Source organism: Tachypleus tridentatus, chromosome 1 (assembly GCF_004210375.1).
Source record: "Tachypleus tridentatus isolate NWPU-2018 chromosome 1, ASM421037v1, whole genome shotgun sequence".
Lineage (NCBI taxonomy): Eukaryota > Metazoa > Arthropoda > Merostomata > Xiphosura > Limulidae > Tachypleus > Tachypleus tridentatus.
Window position 1 is genome coordinate 108,230,382 of NC_134825.1, and position 14,655 is coordinate 108,245,036.

Sequence of the window (14,655 nt, forward strand, 5' to 3'; positions counted from 1 at the left end):
ACCATACCCGATGGAATTCTTGATATTACCACATATTTCAATGATAAATAAAAAAAGTAATTATAATTACCAGCTTGTTTTACAAGTAAACAAAAAACGGGAATAAAAAACATATCAATGATTGCAACTTTTCTTCCTTATTGGTCATGCAGTAAATTGTTTAACACCATTTGTAGTTTTAAAACGTCTTCTCAGCTTCTGGTATACGTAGAAGGTTATTCTTAGATTTAAAGTTTTGGTTTTTATGTATTGCCATATTCCTAACATCTACAATTCTAAATATGAACATTCAATATCTTAACAATCCAAATGAATGGATATATTTCTAGTATTAAAGGTTCAAAAAGTTTCCAAGCTAATCTCAACAAACACTCATTAAAATACACGATAAAGACACCTGATGAATTCACTGTATCAATTGTTGTAATTAGTTTAAAAAAAAAACTGTTCTAAAAGTCGATATCTACTGCAGTATTCAGATAGAATAAACTACACAGTTTAAACATTTTATAGATTTCAATATCAGTTTATTATATAAGCACAATAATAATTACAAGCACGTTATCAAAGATAAAGTAACAAAAATCACTGGTTTCAAAACTTCATGTGATCGTCGAATACCTGTTATCAAAGAAAATAGCCATATATGGATAAACTTTGATAAAAAAGGGTACTGCAATACCTACAACAATAACAACAATTATGAAATACAAATTTTCTAAAATATTAAACCCTTACTTGAAAAAATAATTGACAACCATATATTACTGGTTATAAAACTAGGTATATCTAACAGTAACTATCTGAAGATAAATCTCAAAGCATTATTATTATTATTAATATTCAGTCATGTAATTCGAAGTTTAAAACATTTATGTTTTTTTTATTTACTATACACTGTTTTAGAATCTGAATGACAACCTCTAGTCACAAACACTGGTTTGATATTTATAATTGAGTTTTACTGTCTGACATTTCAAACTATATACCAATTATTAAAACTGGTACAGATAGTTTTATTAAAATAGTACATTTACTGGGCTGTACGAGAGCAGAACCCTGGATACCAAAAATTATATCAGAATTACATCTTATCTAACTAAACAATCAATAGTTTGGGTTTGTCAACAGCAATGTTCAATACATTTTATCAAATAATTCTTGCATCTTCTAACAAGTCTGGTACATTATTTCAAATTAATGCTAGATATAACTATAAAAATCCCCAAGTCACTGAACAAAACTTAGTTAGTTAAGCTAAAATATTCATATATATCACACTTATTACAAACATGACTACTTAGTCTAAATATTTTACTATAATTCTATTCACAGAAAGTTCTAATATCTGGTTCTTCCCTGACCATTTTAACCTTTCCTTTGTTAAGTTGTGATAACAAAAGTATAAATCACTACAATATTTCAGAAAAACCAAACTGTTTACTTTTTTAAAAATATCCAAGCTGCCTCTTGTTAACTTAACAGTATACTTACTTTCTTATAACATGGAGTATCAAAGCTACATCAACAGAAGGATATAAATAAAATTATCACTTTTAGTAAATGACGTAGACTTCTTTGTTTAACAAAACCAGTGCAACAGTTTAAATTATTGAAAAATTAAGAACTTATTTATTTGTTTTCAAAGTTACTTCTTCGCAATTTAGTTACTAACTGTTTCTTTAATACTACTGTGAGCTATAATTCTAATGTTTTGATCAAGATGTTTGTTTGCCAGTAGGAACTCATCATGACATAACAACACAATGTTTAGAAAATGTCATGAAAATGCATATCTTTGTAGAATGTGGTATGTTCCTGAACTATGGAAAAAACTATCTAGCGTGTGTATACACACACACACATATATACAGAGTGAATTAAGAGTTCAATAATTCACCATCAGTTAGTGAGTTAGTCAATTAGTGTTGACTAAATTTATTTTTCAGTGATCACGGCAATATATTAGTCAATTAGTGTTGATTAATCAATTAAGGAAATTTTGTAAGTAATTTTATTTGTAAGTTAGGCATATACTAGTTTCAGAATTTGTGTTCAATGTTTATGAAGTTAGAGCTACCCGTGTATACAACATTATTGAAGAAATAAATTAATTTGTTATCATCACATAACTAGGTTTTGTATTTACCCAAAAGTAAACCAAAAAAAACCTGTCCAGTGACTGAGCACTTTGTGACAATAGTGTCAGAAGTGGGATTATTTTGGTGAAAAGGTAAGAGACCTTTAACTAAACTTCAAAATAATAACTTTAACAACTATGAAAAAAAGATTGAAACTTTGCTGGAGATAATAAAAACAGAAGAAAGAAGAACAAAGAGAAATAGATAAAGTAGTAAAAGAAAATTAAAATGGATCAAGAGCAAAAACAAAACCAACGACTGGTCTCAGAATGAACCAACAGATAACGGGTATTTCAAATGTAACTTGAAAACACCCAAAAATCAGGAGCACAACAAACATCTACATCAAAATATTAAACAATTAGCAAACAAAAATGTAGTATGGTAATTATATAGAAATGTATAAATGAACAATAAATCTTTTCAGATTTTTATGTACAATTACAGATAAAATAAATCTCCAAACCAAATCTTAGATTGCAAATACAAACTTCCAGGTACTATTATTAAGTCAAACTGAAAAAGAAACCTACCTTATCAAGCATGCATATTTCAAGTTATTAATCACTATAATAGCAAAAGTATTAATAAAATAGTTTAGTTTAACAACATCATATCATATATATAGCTTACATTTATGTTCACTGGTATAAATTTTCTAAAAAAATAATAATAACAGAGTGTAACGAGCATAATTTATTAAAACACCAAAGTAATCCTACTAACCACAAGGTACAACAAATACACATACAGCAAGGCCAAATATTCTTGGATAGAACTATATTGTATTCACACTTGCAAACATTGTTAAACTGAATCATTACAATGAATATTCATCTCTTTTACTAAACCATCACATTTGCTCTTGTTAGTATTATTTCTTACCCAACATGTTTGTTATAATAGTTTTTCCATTGCCTGCTTTATATGTACAACAAAGAAAAACAGTTTGTTTTTTAATTTTCCACAGAGCTACACATGGTCTATCTGCTCTAGCCATCCCTGATTTAGCAGTGTAAGACTAAAGGAAAGACAGCTAGTCATCACCATCCATTGCCAACACTTGGGCTATTCTTTTACCAACGAATAGTGGGACTGATTATCACATTGTAACACCCCTACGGCTGAAAGGGCAAGCAAGTTTGGTGCAATGGGGATTTGAACCTGCAGTCCTCAGATTGCGAGTCGAGCACCTGGATACGCTGGACCAAAATCATTAGTAAAGTTACCTTTTCATACTGTTGATTAAGCATTTTTTTCTTTCTTTAGAGTACATAACTCTGAGGTAGTAAGATGATCAAACTATACACGTTCTCTGCGTTATTTACTGTTTGTGGTTTATCCTTCAAAAGATACGCTATCAATCGCAGATTGAGAAATAATGCACAAGTTTGTTTGAAAACATAAGAAGATGAAACCAGAACAGTAACTGATAAATTATTTCCATCATATGAAACTAACAAATAAAAACACCTCAACTAAAGTATGCTTGACTGTGATTGGATAAAGCTAGACATCAAATAAGTAAAAATATCTTTTTTGTTTCAAAGCAGAAACAAAAAAATTCTTTTAAATAAGAAATTAAAGTAAAATGTTTATTCTGAGTAACAGAATATTTTTATTAATTAACTTTGATTATTACATAATATATATAAGAAAACAATTGATACTCGGAGGTATTTAAAACCTAACTTTAAACTGAATGAAACTTAAGAGGAAGCACTGTTAATAAGAAAGAAGAAATTAAAATTGCATGGTGTGAATCAATGGTTCATAACGTACTTTATATCAATCAACACTGACCAAATCAAATGAGTTGTTCTGTAAAATGTGCTCTTACTAGTCAGTAAAAACATGCCAATGAGGTGATGCCGTAGATGGAAGTACTGTTTCTACACTTCTCTAGTGTTCGTTACATGAAGGCTATTTGCACTACTTGTTCTTACTTTAGCAGAGAAAGACTGGAGGGAACGCAGCTAGTCATCACAACCGACTGACAACTGTTGGGCTACTACAATGAGATTGACTGTCACATTGTAACTCCCTCATGAGCATGATTGGCAGAAAAGGGATTTGAACCTGTGATGCTCAGATTACAGGTGAAGTGTCCTAACTACCTGGACATAGTTTTCTTAATATCGACATCTTATAACACAGGACATATTGTCATGTTTAACTGAAAACATGTACAGTAATACAAGTTAAAACATAAAACACTGTGTAGAGAATTAGGATATATTAACTCAAGTAATTCAGTTCTAGAATGTCCAAAAATACTTAACACTTAAAGTTCATTTTAAAACACAGTGGGTAGTTCAATTGTTTCAATATTTACACTATTTTCTGGCACACAGGAAGAAACACTGGTTTCTAAACTTCGTATGTGTGCACCTACTAGTCACTGTAATAGAATGTAACTGCAAAATATTTAATTTGTCACACAAATATTAAAAGACAGTATTCAAAATTACACAAACTCAGGATGTGTAGATTTAAAATAAACATTAAATAAATTATAGACCAAAGTTTAAACAAAAACAGTAGAAAACGCTAACTAAATTATCTCAGGATGTGATAACGTAACTAAGCCTCCACACCCACATCAAATATTTTGTTTTATGGCAATACTGTCGTATGTGTCAGCTCAATGAATGTAGGAATCTGTTCTGATCATAGTTTAAACAAAAACAGTAGAAATCATTAACTCAGTATGGCTAACAATAAGATATCAACTTCTAGTTTCTAATTTTAAAATAAACCTTTGATGAGAAACAGAACTAGATAATTATTGATCAACTACTAATAGCAATAATAATCACTGACTGATCAATATTAACAGTTCTGATTATTCCAAATAATCAAGTAACTGATATTCAGTCCTGATTTCTCATTACCATATTTGGTTACTCCAAAGTTGTTCAGGTTAAACGACTTAACATAATGAATTATTAATTATTATTATTGATATCCTTCTTTATTCAATTTGTCTGAGTCTTGTGTGAAAATAATTAATTACTTAAATGTAATTGGTTAATAAGCCCAATGATTAATAAAATTACAGTTCTAATAAAAATCGTGGAATGTGGTAGTGGTTAGTAAGTATAACAAAATTTAAAAACTTTGGATGTCTTGTTTGTTTACATGCAGTCTAATGTACAAAAAAGTAGGCCTAGAGTAGAATATTTGTTAAAAAATATTGATATAACAGTACATCAAAACACATGGAGAAGGTATAAACATATCAGGGTATTGACACTGACAGAAAGAACCTGTTCTAAGCAAGTGTTAGCTCATAAATAAGAGAGAATCCTCAACAGCCTCAGCGGTAATTAGATCTCAAATTGACAAAAAGTTGATGGAACTGTAATTTAGTTTGTACTTGAGAAAAACTCAGAACCAATCTATGAGCCACTATACTATGGCTACAAATATACACAACACTTGTCCAACATATGTTCACATACTCAGAAACTAAACACTTTCAAAATGTTAAATTGTGTTAATTTCTTTATTGCTGACGGATTCATCACCTTTATGGCATTAGATAACACGTGACTGGAACATTCAAGATAATGCAAAGCAGATAAACTTACTACACATATTCATTACTAACTTCTATCCAATGTGACAAAGGTACGAGTTATTTTGTTGGTAAGTTGGTCCATTGCATGTTAAGCCGAGGTGGTGACTTCAAAAAGGAGAAAAAAAGTTTAATTAGCAAAAAAAAGGAACACACACAATAAATACAATAGAGAAGTTACACACACGATACATACAATAAACAGAAGTTACACACACGATAAACACAATAAACAGAAGTTACACACACGATAAACACAATAAACAGAAGTTACTTTTATTTAAAATGAGTAATAAATAGATGTTGACAATTTGTTCTCTATTTAATGTACAGTTAGATGTTTAATAGATTTAGTAGTAATGTTTTTCAGACAAAATCTGAGCAGATGAGTCTAGTTAACTTACAATAAACAGTAGTATAACATCAATTTTATCAAAAATGAAAAACATTTGGTTTTACAGAAATTTATTAGGAAATTTCATATTCTAAAAATATATTTCCACGAAACACCACCATCTTTATGAAGTATACACAAACTAACCAAGGAACTTTAACAATATTTTTAGGATTTGTTCAAGTATACATCTTATATATATTTCAACTTCTTTAAAGCTTTGATTCATATAAAAAAAGGCACAGTTAACAGTCAGTTTATGTACTGATATTTTAAATAACAATTTAGATTACTGTCCTAGGTGTCTCTTAATCAAAATACTTGAGTTACATTACTTAGAAAGTCAAAATTAGAAGCCGATAATTTTTCAAGCAAACATGCAACTACAACGCCTTTTATTTTCATTTAACTCGGACAGCGACAGCTAGTTGAGTCCAAACACCTTTAAAGCGGTGTACGTTGTTTTCAGAGCAATGTCATCAGGCTTCAACTTGAGGTAGGCAGCAATCATCTCGACACTTATCGGCAAGGAGCACGGCTCGTTTCGTTGAAATGTGCAATAACGATTAAGAAAACTTAAAGAACGCTCTGACAGAGCACCTTTCACATCAGCTGGAAGCTTGGAAGCCCGAATGTTAGGGTACATAAAAGGAGAATCAGTTTCAACAAGTAAACGGTCCAGTGGAATTAGCCTTTCTTCCAGAATTTTCCGCACACCATCTTCAGATTTGTCTTTCCACAAATATCCTACAAACATTAACATACTTAATTTATCACATATTTTCTGTTAAAATATCATTAACTTTAAAACCAGAATCAACTAAACAATGTTACTGATGTTTTGACTTCACTGTTCATGATATTATTAAAGTATAAGTAATGTACAGAAATATCTTTGTAAAGTCCCACACTGACTCGCTATGACATAAACACTCTTTCTGAAGTAGGTTTAAGGCACCTTGTATCTGTGCTTGTCTGGTTAATCGTGTATTATCATGTCAAGATCTTTAGTTCATCAGTGACTGAAATACCATGATAGTTACCAACTACAAGAAAAACCCATATCTCAATATGTTATAATAATTTTACCTGCTAATCCAATGTAAAACCCCATATCTAAATACGTTATAATAACTTTACCTGCTAATCCAATGTAAAACCACATATCTAAATACTTTATGATAACTACCTGTTAATCCAATGTAAAACCCCATATCCAAATACTTTTTAACTTCCTGCTGAGTGCCTGTGAAACAATGCATGACTGTACTTGGAAGACGTTCCTGGTACTGCTCCAACACCTTCATGAGGGCGGAGTGTGCTTCACGTTCATGAAGAAACAAAGGTTTTTGAAGATCGCATGCCAACTTAACCTAAACATAACACTCATATTAAAACACCTGTTTATTTACTCTTTCAAATTTGTCTTTATAAAACTTTTTCTTAAACTCAGCTCTTAATGATGACAAAAACATTAAATAAACTATTACACATATAGCTCTTAATGATGACAAAAACATTAAATAAACTATTACACATATAGCTCTTAATGATGACAAAAACATTAAATAAACTATTACATATATAGCTCTTAATGATGAAAACAACATTAAATAAACTATTACACTGTATAGCTCTCTCAGCTTATTTTAACAAATAAATAATTTTCACAAGAAATGTGATTTATTGGCAGAAGCATTGAGATTTAAAATTTGAGCTTTAAAGTTTGCTTTACTTAGATAATAAAAGCTTCTAATCCGTAACTCTGAACTTTTATTGTGCTACAGTTGTAACCTAACCTCAGAATACTGTATACAACAGTATCAGGTTACTGACCAACAGAAAAGGTTCTCCCAATGCAGTTATCTTTAATTCTGTCCAGTTTATTAAAACTTCAAGACCATTTTGGTTTTCTTTTCTCTAACTGTATACTTTTAGTGACAAAAATATGGATCCAACATGGCAGTTCCCATTTAGAAAGTGTTCAAGTTACAGTTTCATGTGTTTTTATCTTTAATTAATTTTTATAAAACTTGTGTTTTCTGAACTTGCTTTTAATAACCTACATAACTAAACTAGCTAAAACCTTGTAAACAAAAACAGTCCTTAGTTTTCAGAATTAAGCACTAAACTTTCTAAAAACTCCTACAAGACACAAAACAAAACTTGCAAGGGGATTCCTCATTAAAGACAATATATGTTTGTTTCAGAGCCAAGCTACATTAAGTTATCTCTAGTGCCAGCTGCAGGGAATGAAACCTGGATTTTAGCACTGTAACCACTTTCCTACCAAGGGACTTACGGAGAGTTGTCAAGTGTTACCTGCTTTTCAAAAACTTCAATTTGAACGTCTGGAGGAGAGAAGTTACGATTGAAGTCAAGTCCACACTCCCCTATTGCTACACATTCAGGATTCGAAGCAATTTCTTTCAGAGCATCTACCGTTTCATCTTCCCACGATTTCGAATCATGTGGATGGATGCCTAAGACAGACGTACATTAACACTGACAGAATTATAGAACTTGACAAAAACATCCAACACTTCAAAGGTTATCAAGTGTGTGCTGTCTATAGAATATTTAATTATAAAACACAGAACAATTATAGTGTTTAACAAAAACAGTAATGTCTGTCACAATTATCCCTACCTGCAGTACAGTATAACGTGCCTGGGAAAAGTCTCGTTAGACGTAACGCTTCTTTAGAGCTTTGAACCGATGTACCTGTAACAATAATTTTCTTCACTCCTAGTGGATAAAAAAAAATCATTAAGTTTAGTGATATTTAGGAAATTGTATATATCCTACCTTAACTGAGTTTATATAAAAAACTATACTGAGTAGATAACCATAAATTTATCAGTTCTACTATAACAGAAGAATTTCTGGTATTTGCTCCAAGTACATTAAAAATACATATATGTAATACTGTCTTATGCAGCAGAAAGAAAAAGGATACATAGACCAGGTTTCTTATCACCACTGTCATGACTCAATCTCTCAATGTTTATTGAACATCACTTGAACCACACTCAACATTATCAATTTTCTTATCACCATTAAAAATGTCTCAAATCAATTATTTCAATTGTAAACAACAATACTGGTTCTCTGACTCAATCTCTTGAATCTCACAGTAGCACGAGTCTCGATTACATGACTCGTATGTCCCGAACTACAAGGTCTCTTGTGCCAATTTGGATTTCATGACCTGTAAACGTGGATCTCTGCACAAAAATATTCTCAAATACATAATCTACTACTTACAACAACATGAACAAACATCTAGTATACACAGCTGTGATGTTACCTGCATCTCTTGACCTCTGTACAACAGCATCAAGGTCTCTAGCAAATTTTTTATTGGTGAGATTTGCCCCTACATCGACAAGAAGGTACGTTCCTTCCATACTTTTAATTATAGCTTCTGCTTCTTCCTGTCCTGACACTGTGAATTCCGAACCTTTATCTACCTTAACAGGGCTGGCCGATGCCATCTTTCAATAAATTAACAAACAATAACCAGATATTAATGTTTTGGAAAAATAAAATCTGTCTGCAGGTTTTCCACTTCATCTTTGATACACAAATAAAAATAGTTAAACTTTCCTAAGAAAATACATCATGACTAATACAGCTAAACAACAAACCTCTTGGTTTTCCACTTCATCTTTGATACACAAATAAAAATAGTTATATTAAACTTTCCTAAGAAAATACATCATGACTAAAACAGCTAAACAACAAACCTCTTGGTTTTTCACTTCAACACTAACAATGATGACCAACCTCATGATAGTATATTGTGTAAACTTTCCAAGTATAAAACATACATGCATTAATACAATATCACAAATACCTTCTTGAAGAGTGTTACACAATTATCAAAATACTTTACATAATTATCAAAACCTCCAAGAAAGGATAATATTTGCCACATTTTATCTTTACAAACAATTTAAAGATGTAAGGTGTATTCAGAAATTCAGGACATGAATCAAACTGAATTTTCCTGCATATTTAGACTGACTGCCATTTGTCAGTTCCTTATTGACTTCTCTGAATTATTTCCAAATAACAAATACACTGTTTTACATCTGTGAAATTCAGTGTGGTTCAAGAGTCTAGAATGGTAGGTTTTTATATATGAATCCATTAGAGCTGGTAGTCTTTATAGAATTAGTGTTACTCTTATTGTTTGAGAAAAAACTGGAACATGCCTAACAAAGTGTAACTACAGCCTGCTACATTGGATCCTTGTGTAACAAATTCTTAGCTACAAAGAAAGGCTTGGTTTTAGTGCAAAATAACTGATGAAATTCTTACACAAATATTCCAAACTAAAGGGCTATACAGCATTTCAGTGAACAAAAGTACAAATCAGATCTGTTATCATGTCATTACTTATTGTTAGTGACTTCCTGAGTAAACCTTGGTTATGTTGATGAGAAAACAACACCTGAAACAAGATATTACAAAATCTTCCAGAAGATGAATTTTTATACCTTATTTGGTATACAGTATCAAGTTTTAGTCACTTGTGCAAGGTTCAGAGAAACACAATTACTCCATGTTTAAAGGGGTTACCTTATGGGGACAGGGTGAATAAGTTGGATAACGTAATTCAAGTTCTTCATTCTCTAATATACTTAAAAATTTTAAATTCAGATTGCAGTAAAACTAGAAGTTGCAAGTTTAACATAAGAGATAACTCCACTTAAGCGTTAACACAATGTAGTTAAAACTGGAAAAATATCTTAGGTACAAGTTAGATACTGAAAAAGATTTTAAATAGTTTAAAGTGGTATGGTACTAAATATCTGGATATCTTAGATCACAGTAGGTAAACAAAACGGCACCTTCTTTCCCTCTGCAAATGAATTTTTATGAATAATAATGAACACGGTATAATGCCTGAAAAATTATTACTTTTCAAGTCTATGCCTAAAGTTAAACATATAATCCATTTGTTACTTTTAAGTCCAGCATACTAATACTATATTACGACCGCTACTATAATACTTAACCAGTAGTAACTGAATAATTAACAGTATTATATTTATATTCAATTGTATGCGTAGGCCTATTCAAATAATGCTATAATTAATCATTACATTTACATGGTTAAAGTGAACTTTAACTAAGATACAGAATTTGATTTGAAATCCTTCTATTAAAAATATGTATCTTCATTTTAATTTATCACAAAGTACTTTTAAGAATTTTTTTTTTTAAATAGTATTATTTCACTTTTTCAACATACTATTTTTACACAAAATCTTTAAATAACACTCCGGTTAAAAGCATTACAGACCAGACTGCACCGCCCTCTACACTTTAAGCATACAAGACATGAAATTAAAAAAAATTGTTTTACCATAATGTTGAATTAATTTCAACATATAAAAACTAATTATCCAGAATAAAAAGGCGTTTTCGTACATTTAAATAACATTGAGTATAACCCTTTCAATAATAAACGAGCTTTGTTGTTTGCTACTGTTTGTTTCTTGTTTGTAATTAAGCACGAACTCACACAATCAGCTATCTGTACTCTAATAAGCATAGGTATTGAGACCCATATTCTAGCGTTGTAAGTCCGCAAATATACCGCTGTGCCACGGAGATAGAGCTCAGTTAGTGATATATTTAATGATACCTGAAACACCTTAGTGAAACGTAAGGTACGCAAAAACATATTATAATTATCAGATTACTGAAGCCTTCGATGTGAAGTTTAATAACTACAGACAACAAGTATGTTAAGAACTTTGTTTAGTATGGCTCAATTAAGCCATTTTGTTTTGTTTCTTTACTACCACTCTTTTGAGATCGTGGGAGTTGGACGTGGTGTAATTTCAACTTTCTTAAGTATACTTTAGGTCACCATTTAGTAACTTAAGAATGATGTGGTTGTCATGTGACATGCTGAAGATCGAATGGTCAATATTTTATATTAAAATTTATTTACTTCTAGGTAGTACTGCAAAGGAAGAATATTCGGATCTTGGATACCCAAAGTGTAGAATTTTTATGGATTAAGTTGTAATTCCTGTTAATAGATGACACTATATTATTAAGCCTCAATCACTTCTAGCACTGAGATCTTCTTGTATTTCAACAAAATTATATATATTGTTTCGGTAATGTGTGTACGAATATATATATATAGATAGATAGACAGAGAGAAAGTAATACAACTATGATTTTGCTGCGCTTCAGTAAGATACCTCATATATTTAAACAATAGACATTTGCCGTATTAGATGCATGAAATACAAGTGTTACAATGTAAAAAATAAAAATAATTTCCTTTGACTGTACAGGGTGGCCCGTAAGTCCCTACCCATCCATATGTTGTGTCTAAACAACGTTATAATACTAATGATGAGTTGAAGGCAGCTGTTACCGAGGCATGTGGAACAATAATTCCTGCCATGTTAAGGAAAATGTCTCACAAAACATGATGTCCCATAATATTATGCAGCGAGAATGAAGGACAGCACAGAAGATATATGGATGGGTAGGGACTTACGGGCCACCCTGTATAAATAGTTTTAAATGTGCATGTTTATGACGTATATTCAGATGTTTTAAATTATAAATATTACAGTTAACTAATCAACTTCGTGATGATAAATTTATTTTGTTCTAAATTATGTAATTTTTAATATATGTTGCGAAGGTGAAAATTATTGTTTTTGGTTCAATTAAATTTTATCTTTAAAATATTTATACTGTCCGCTAGGTGATAGGTACTAAAAGTTCTCCACTGTCTGTCCATTCTCAAGGGCCCAAAAGCTGTTTTATATGGCCTAAGTATATAGTTTCTTCTCATCGTTTGCTCCCATTTATTGTTCACAATTATGGATATTTGTATTAATATGACATGTTCGTGCAATTTTCAAAACATTTTGAAGTAAAAGCTATGATAAATTTTCATATACCAAATGAAACAAACTTGATTGTGGGGAGCACAAAATAATTAAAAAAAAAACACACACACACGCAAAATATTTTTTATAATGGTAAACTTTACATAACGAACAAAGTTAAAGTAACTAATAGCCAGTATTTCCTGTCAAGGTATAAAGAACTTATGGTAAAGGTCACAGACTGTCCATTATTTGAGAACCTTAAAAAGTTAGTCATGTGACCACGCAACGGACGTACAAGTATAAAGTGTAATGAAAATCTAACGATGACAGGTGTTTATAAATAATGCGTTATTTAATAACATAGTTTCAAAATACCCTTAATTATGTAATACAGTGACAACTTGTCACTTTCTATATTTCAAATATTTAATTTTTTTGTTTATAATTAATGCAAAGTTATCACCACCACATCATGCTAATATTTAATATTAACCATTAAATTGTACTAATGTTCAAATGTTTTGAAGTAAATTTCATAACAATAAAAGTATTTACAAGAGAAATGTTATATTACTGCTTGTTCCCATGTTAAATCAACGTTCACCACTTTTTAACTTTCAAATGGAATAATTGAATATTCCAGTTTGATAATCCTGTAAGATACAAGTAATTTAAAAAAAAATTCAGAGAAAATAAATAATATTTGGAAGAAAAAGACTTTCCCAGAAAAACTGTCTGAAAATTAAGCTGATATATCCATACCAGCTGAGCTTAAGGTTTACACCATTAATACTATAGTTTAGTTTATCTATGTTAAATTTTGTTACCAAACTGTTTCAGTACTCCAGTGGTAGATCTGTTTACACAAATTACACTGTCCAAGTTCTAGGCTGTCCTTTTTTTGTACCCTAGTAGTAGACCTGTTTATACATGTGACACTGAAGATTCTAAGTTGTCATGTTTATGTATTCTAGTAGTAGATCTGTTTACACAACTGAAACTGTCCAGATTCTAGGTTGTCCTGTTTTTGTACCCTAGTAGTAGACCTCTTTGTACATGTGACACTGAAGGTTCTAAGTTGTCATGTTTATGTATTCTAGTAGTAGATCTGTTTACACAACTGAAACTGTACAGATTCTAGGTTGTCCTGTTTTTGTATCCTAGTTGTAGATCTGTTTATTGTCCTTGTTCAGGTTGTCTGTTTAAATAAATGTTTACACAATATGATAAATTTGAAGACTTGTGTTCAGAAAAAATAAAATTTGTATTTTTACATGACATTCAAAGTAGGAACATTACGTTCTCATTCAAGTCTTGTAATTCAATATAACATGCATGTTGAATACTTTGGTTTAATAAAATGACAGTTTATGATACAATTGTAAAATGTTATATGGGTTTTAACAAGTTTCTTAAGTAAGATATTTAAACCACATAAAAGTTCCATTGAGTGTATGAATGTACACCTAGTAGCATAACAGGTCGATAAGAATAAATGAAAAACAACCCAACCTTTTAATATACACAGTTTTAATATTGTATAATTCAAAATGTTTCCAAAGTTTATTGTACTAACTACATTTCATGACATGTAATTTTTACCGAAATCAAATGTATTATCATAAAATATTATTATTGATTTCTACCAGCACACTACAGTTT

General features: G+C 30.6%; 1 protein-coding gene across 6 annotated transcripts; it reads right to left on the reverse strand.

Annotated features, from left to right (window-relative positions):
• Positions 1 to 505: 505 nt before the first annotated feature.
• Positions 506 to 11,451, reverse strand: LOC143257581 (3'-5' ssDNA/RNA exonuclease TatD-like). Of its 6 annotated transcripts, XM_076516498.1 has the most exons (8): positions 10,442 to 10,968; positions 9,426 to 9,612; positions 8,765 to 8,863; positions 8,438 to 8,598; positions 7,305 to 7,488; positions 6,558 to 6,862; positions 5,735 to 5,829; positions 506 to 621 (listed from the first exon to the last, which is right to left on the reverse strand). In XM_076516498.1, the coding sequence occupies exons 1-7, from the start codon at positions 10,472 to 10,474 to the stop codon at positions 5,782 to 5,784; spliced, it is 1,017 nt and encodes a 338-aa protein (XP_076372613.1). In that variant the 5' UTR covers positions 10,475 to 10,968; the 3' UTR covers positions 506 to 621; positions 5,735 to 5,781. The 6 variants fall into 6 exon arrangements, with proteins under 6 accessions (XP_076372613.1, XP_076372643.1, XP_076372622.1 ...); XM_076516528.1 differs by lacking the exon at positions 10,442 to 10,968 and adding an exon at positions 11,430 to 11,451 and having other exon boundaries at positions 506 to 5,829; XM_076516507.1 differs by lacking the exon at positions 10,442 to 10,968 and adding an exon at positions 11,379 to 11,449 and having other exon boundaries at positions 506 to 5,829.
• Positions 11,452 to 14,655: the final 3,204 nt, after the last annotated feature.

What these genes read in the sequence shown, in the direction of transcription:
- LOC143257581 (XM_076516498.1), bottom strand. Translation starts at nt 10,474, where the DNA reads ATGCTGTATAGCCCTTTAGTTTGGAATATTTGT. An exon ending in CACGTTATACTGTACTGCAG is followed by an intron (nt 8,599 to 8,764) that starts GTAGGGATAATT and finishes CGTCTGTCTTAG; the next exon opens with GCATCCATCCACATGATTCG. An exon ending in CAACGTACACCGCTTTAAAG is followed by an intron (nt 5,830 to 6,557) that starts GTGTTTGGACTC and finishes TCCTTTTTGAAG; the next exon opens with TCACCACCTCGGCTTAACAT.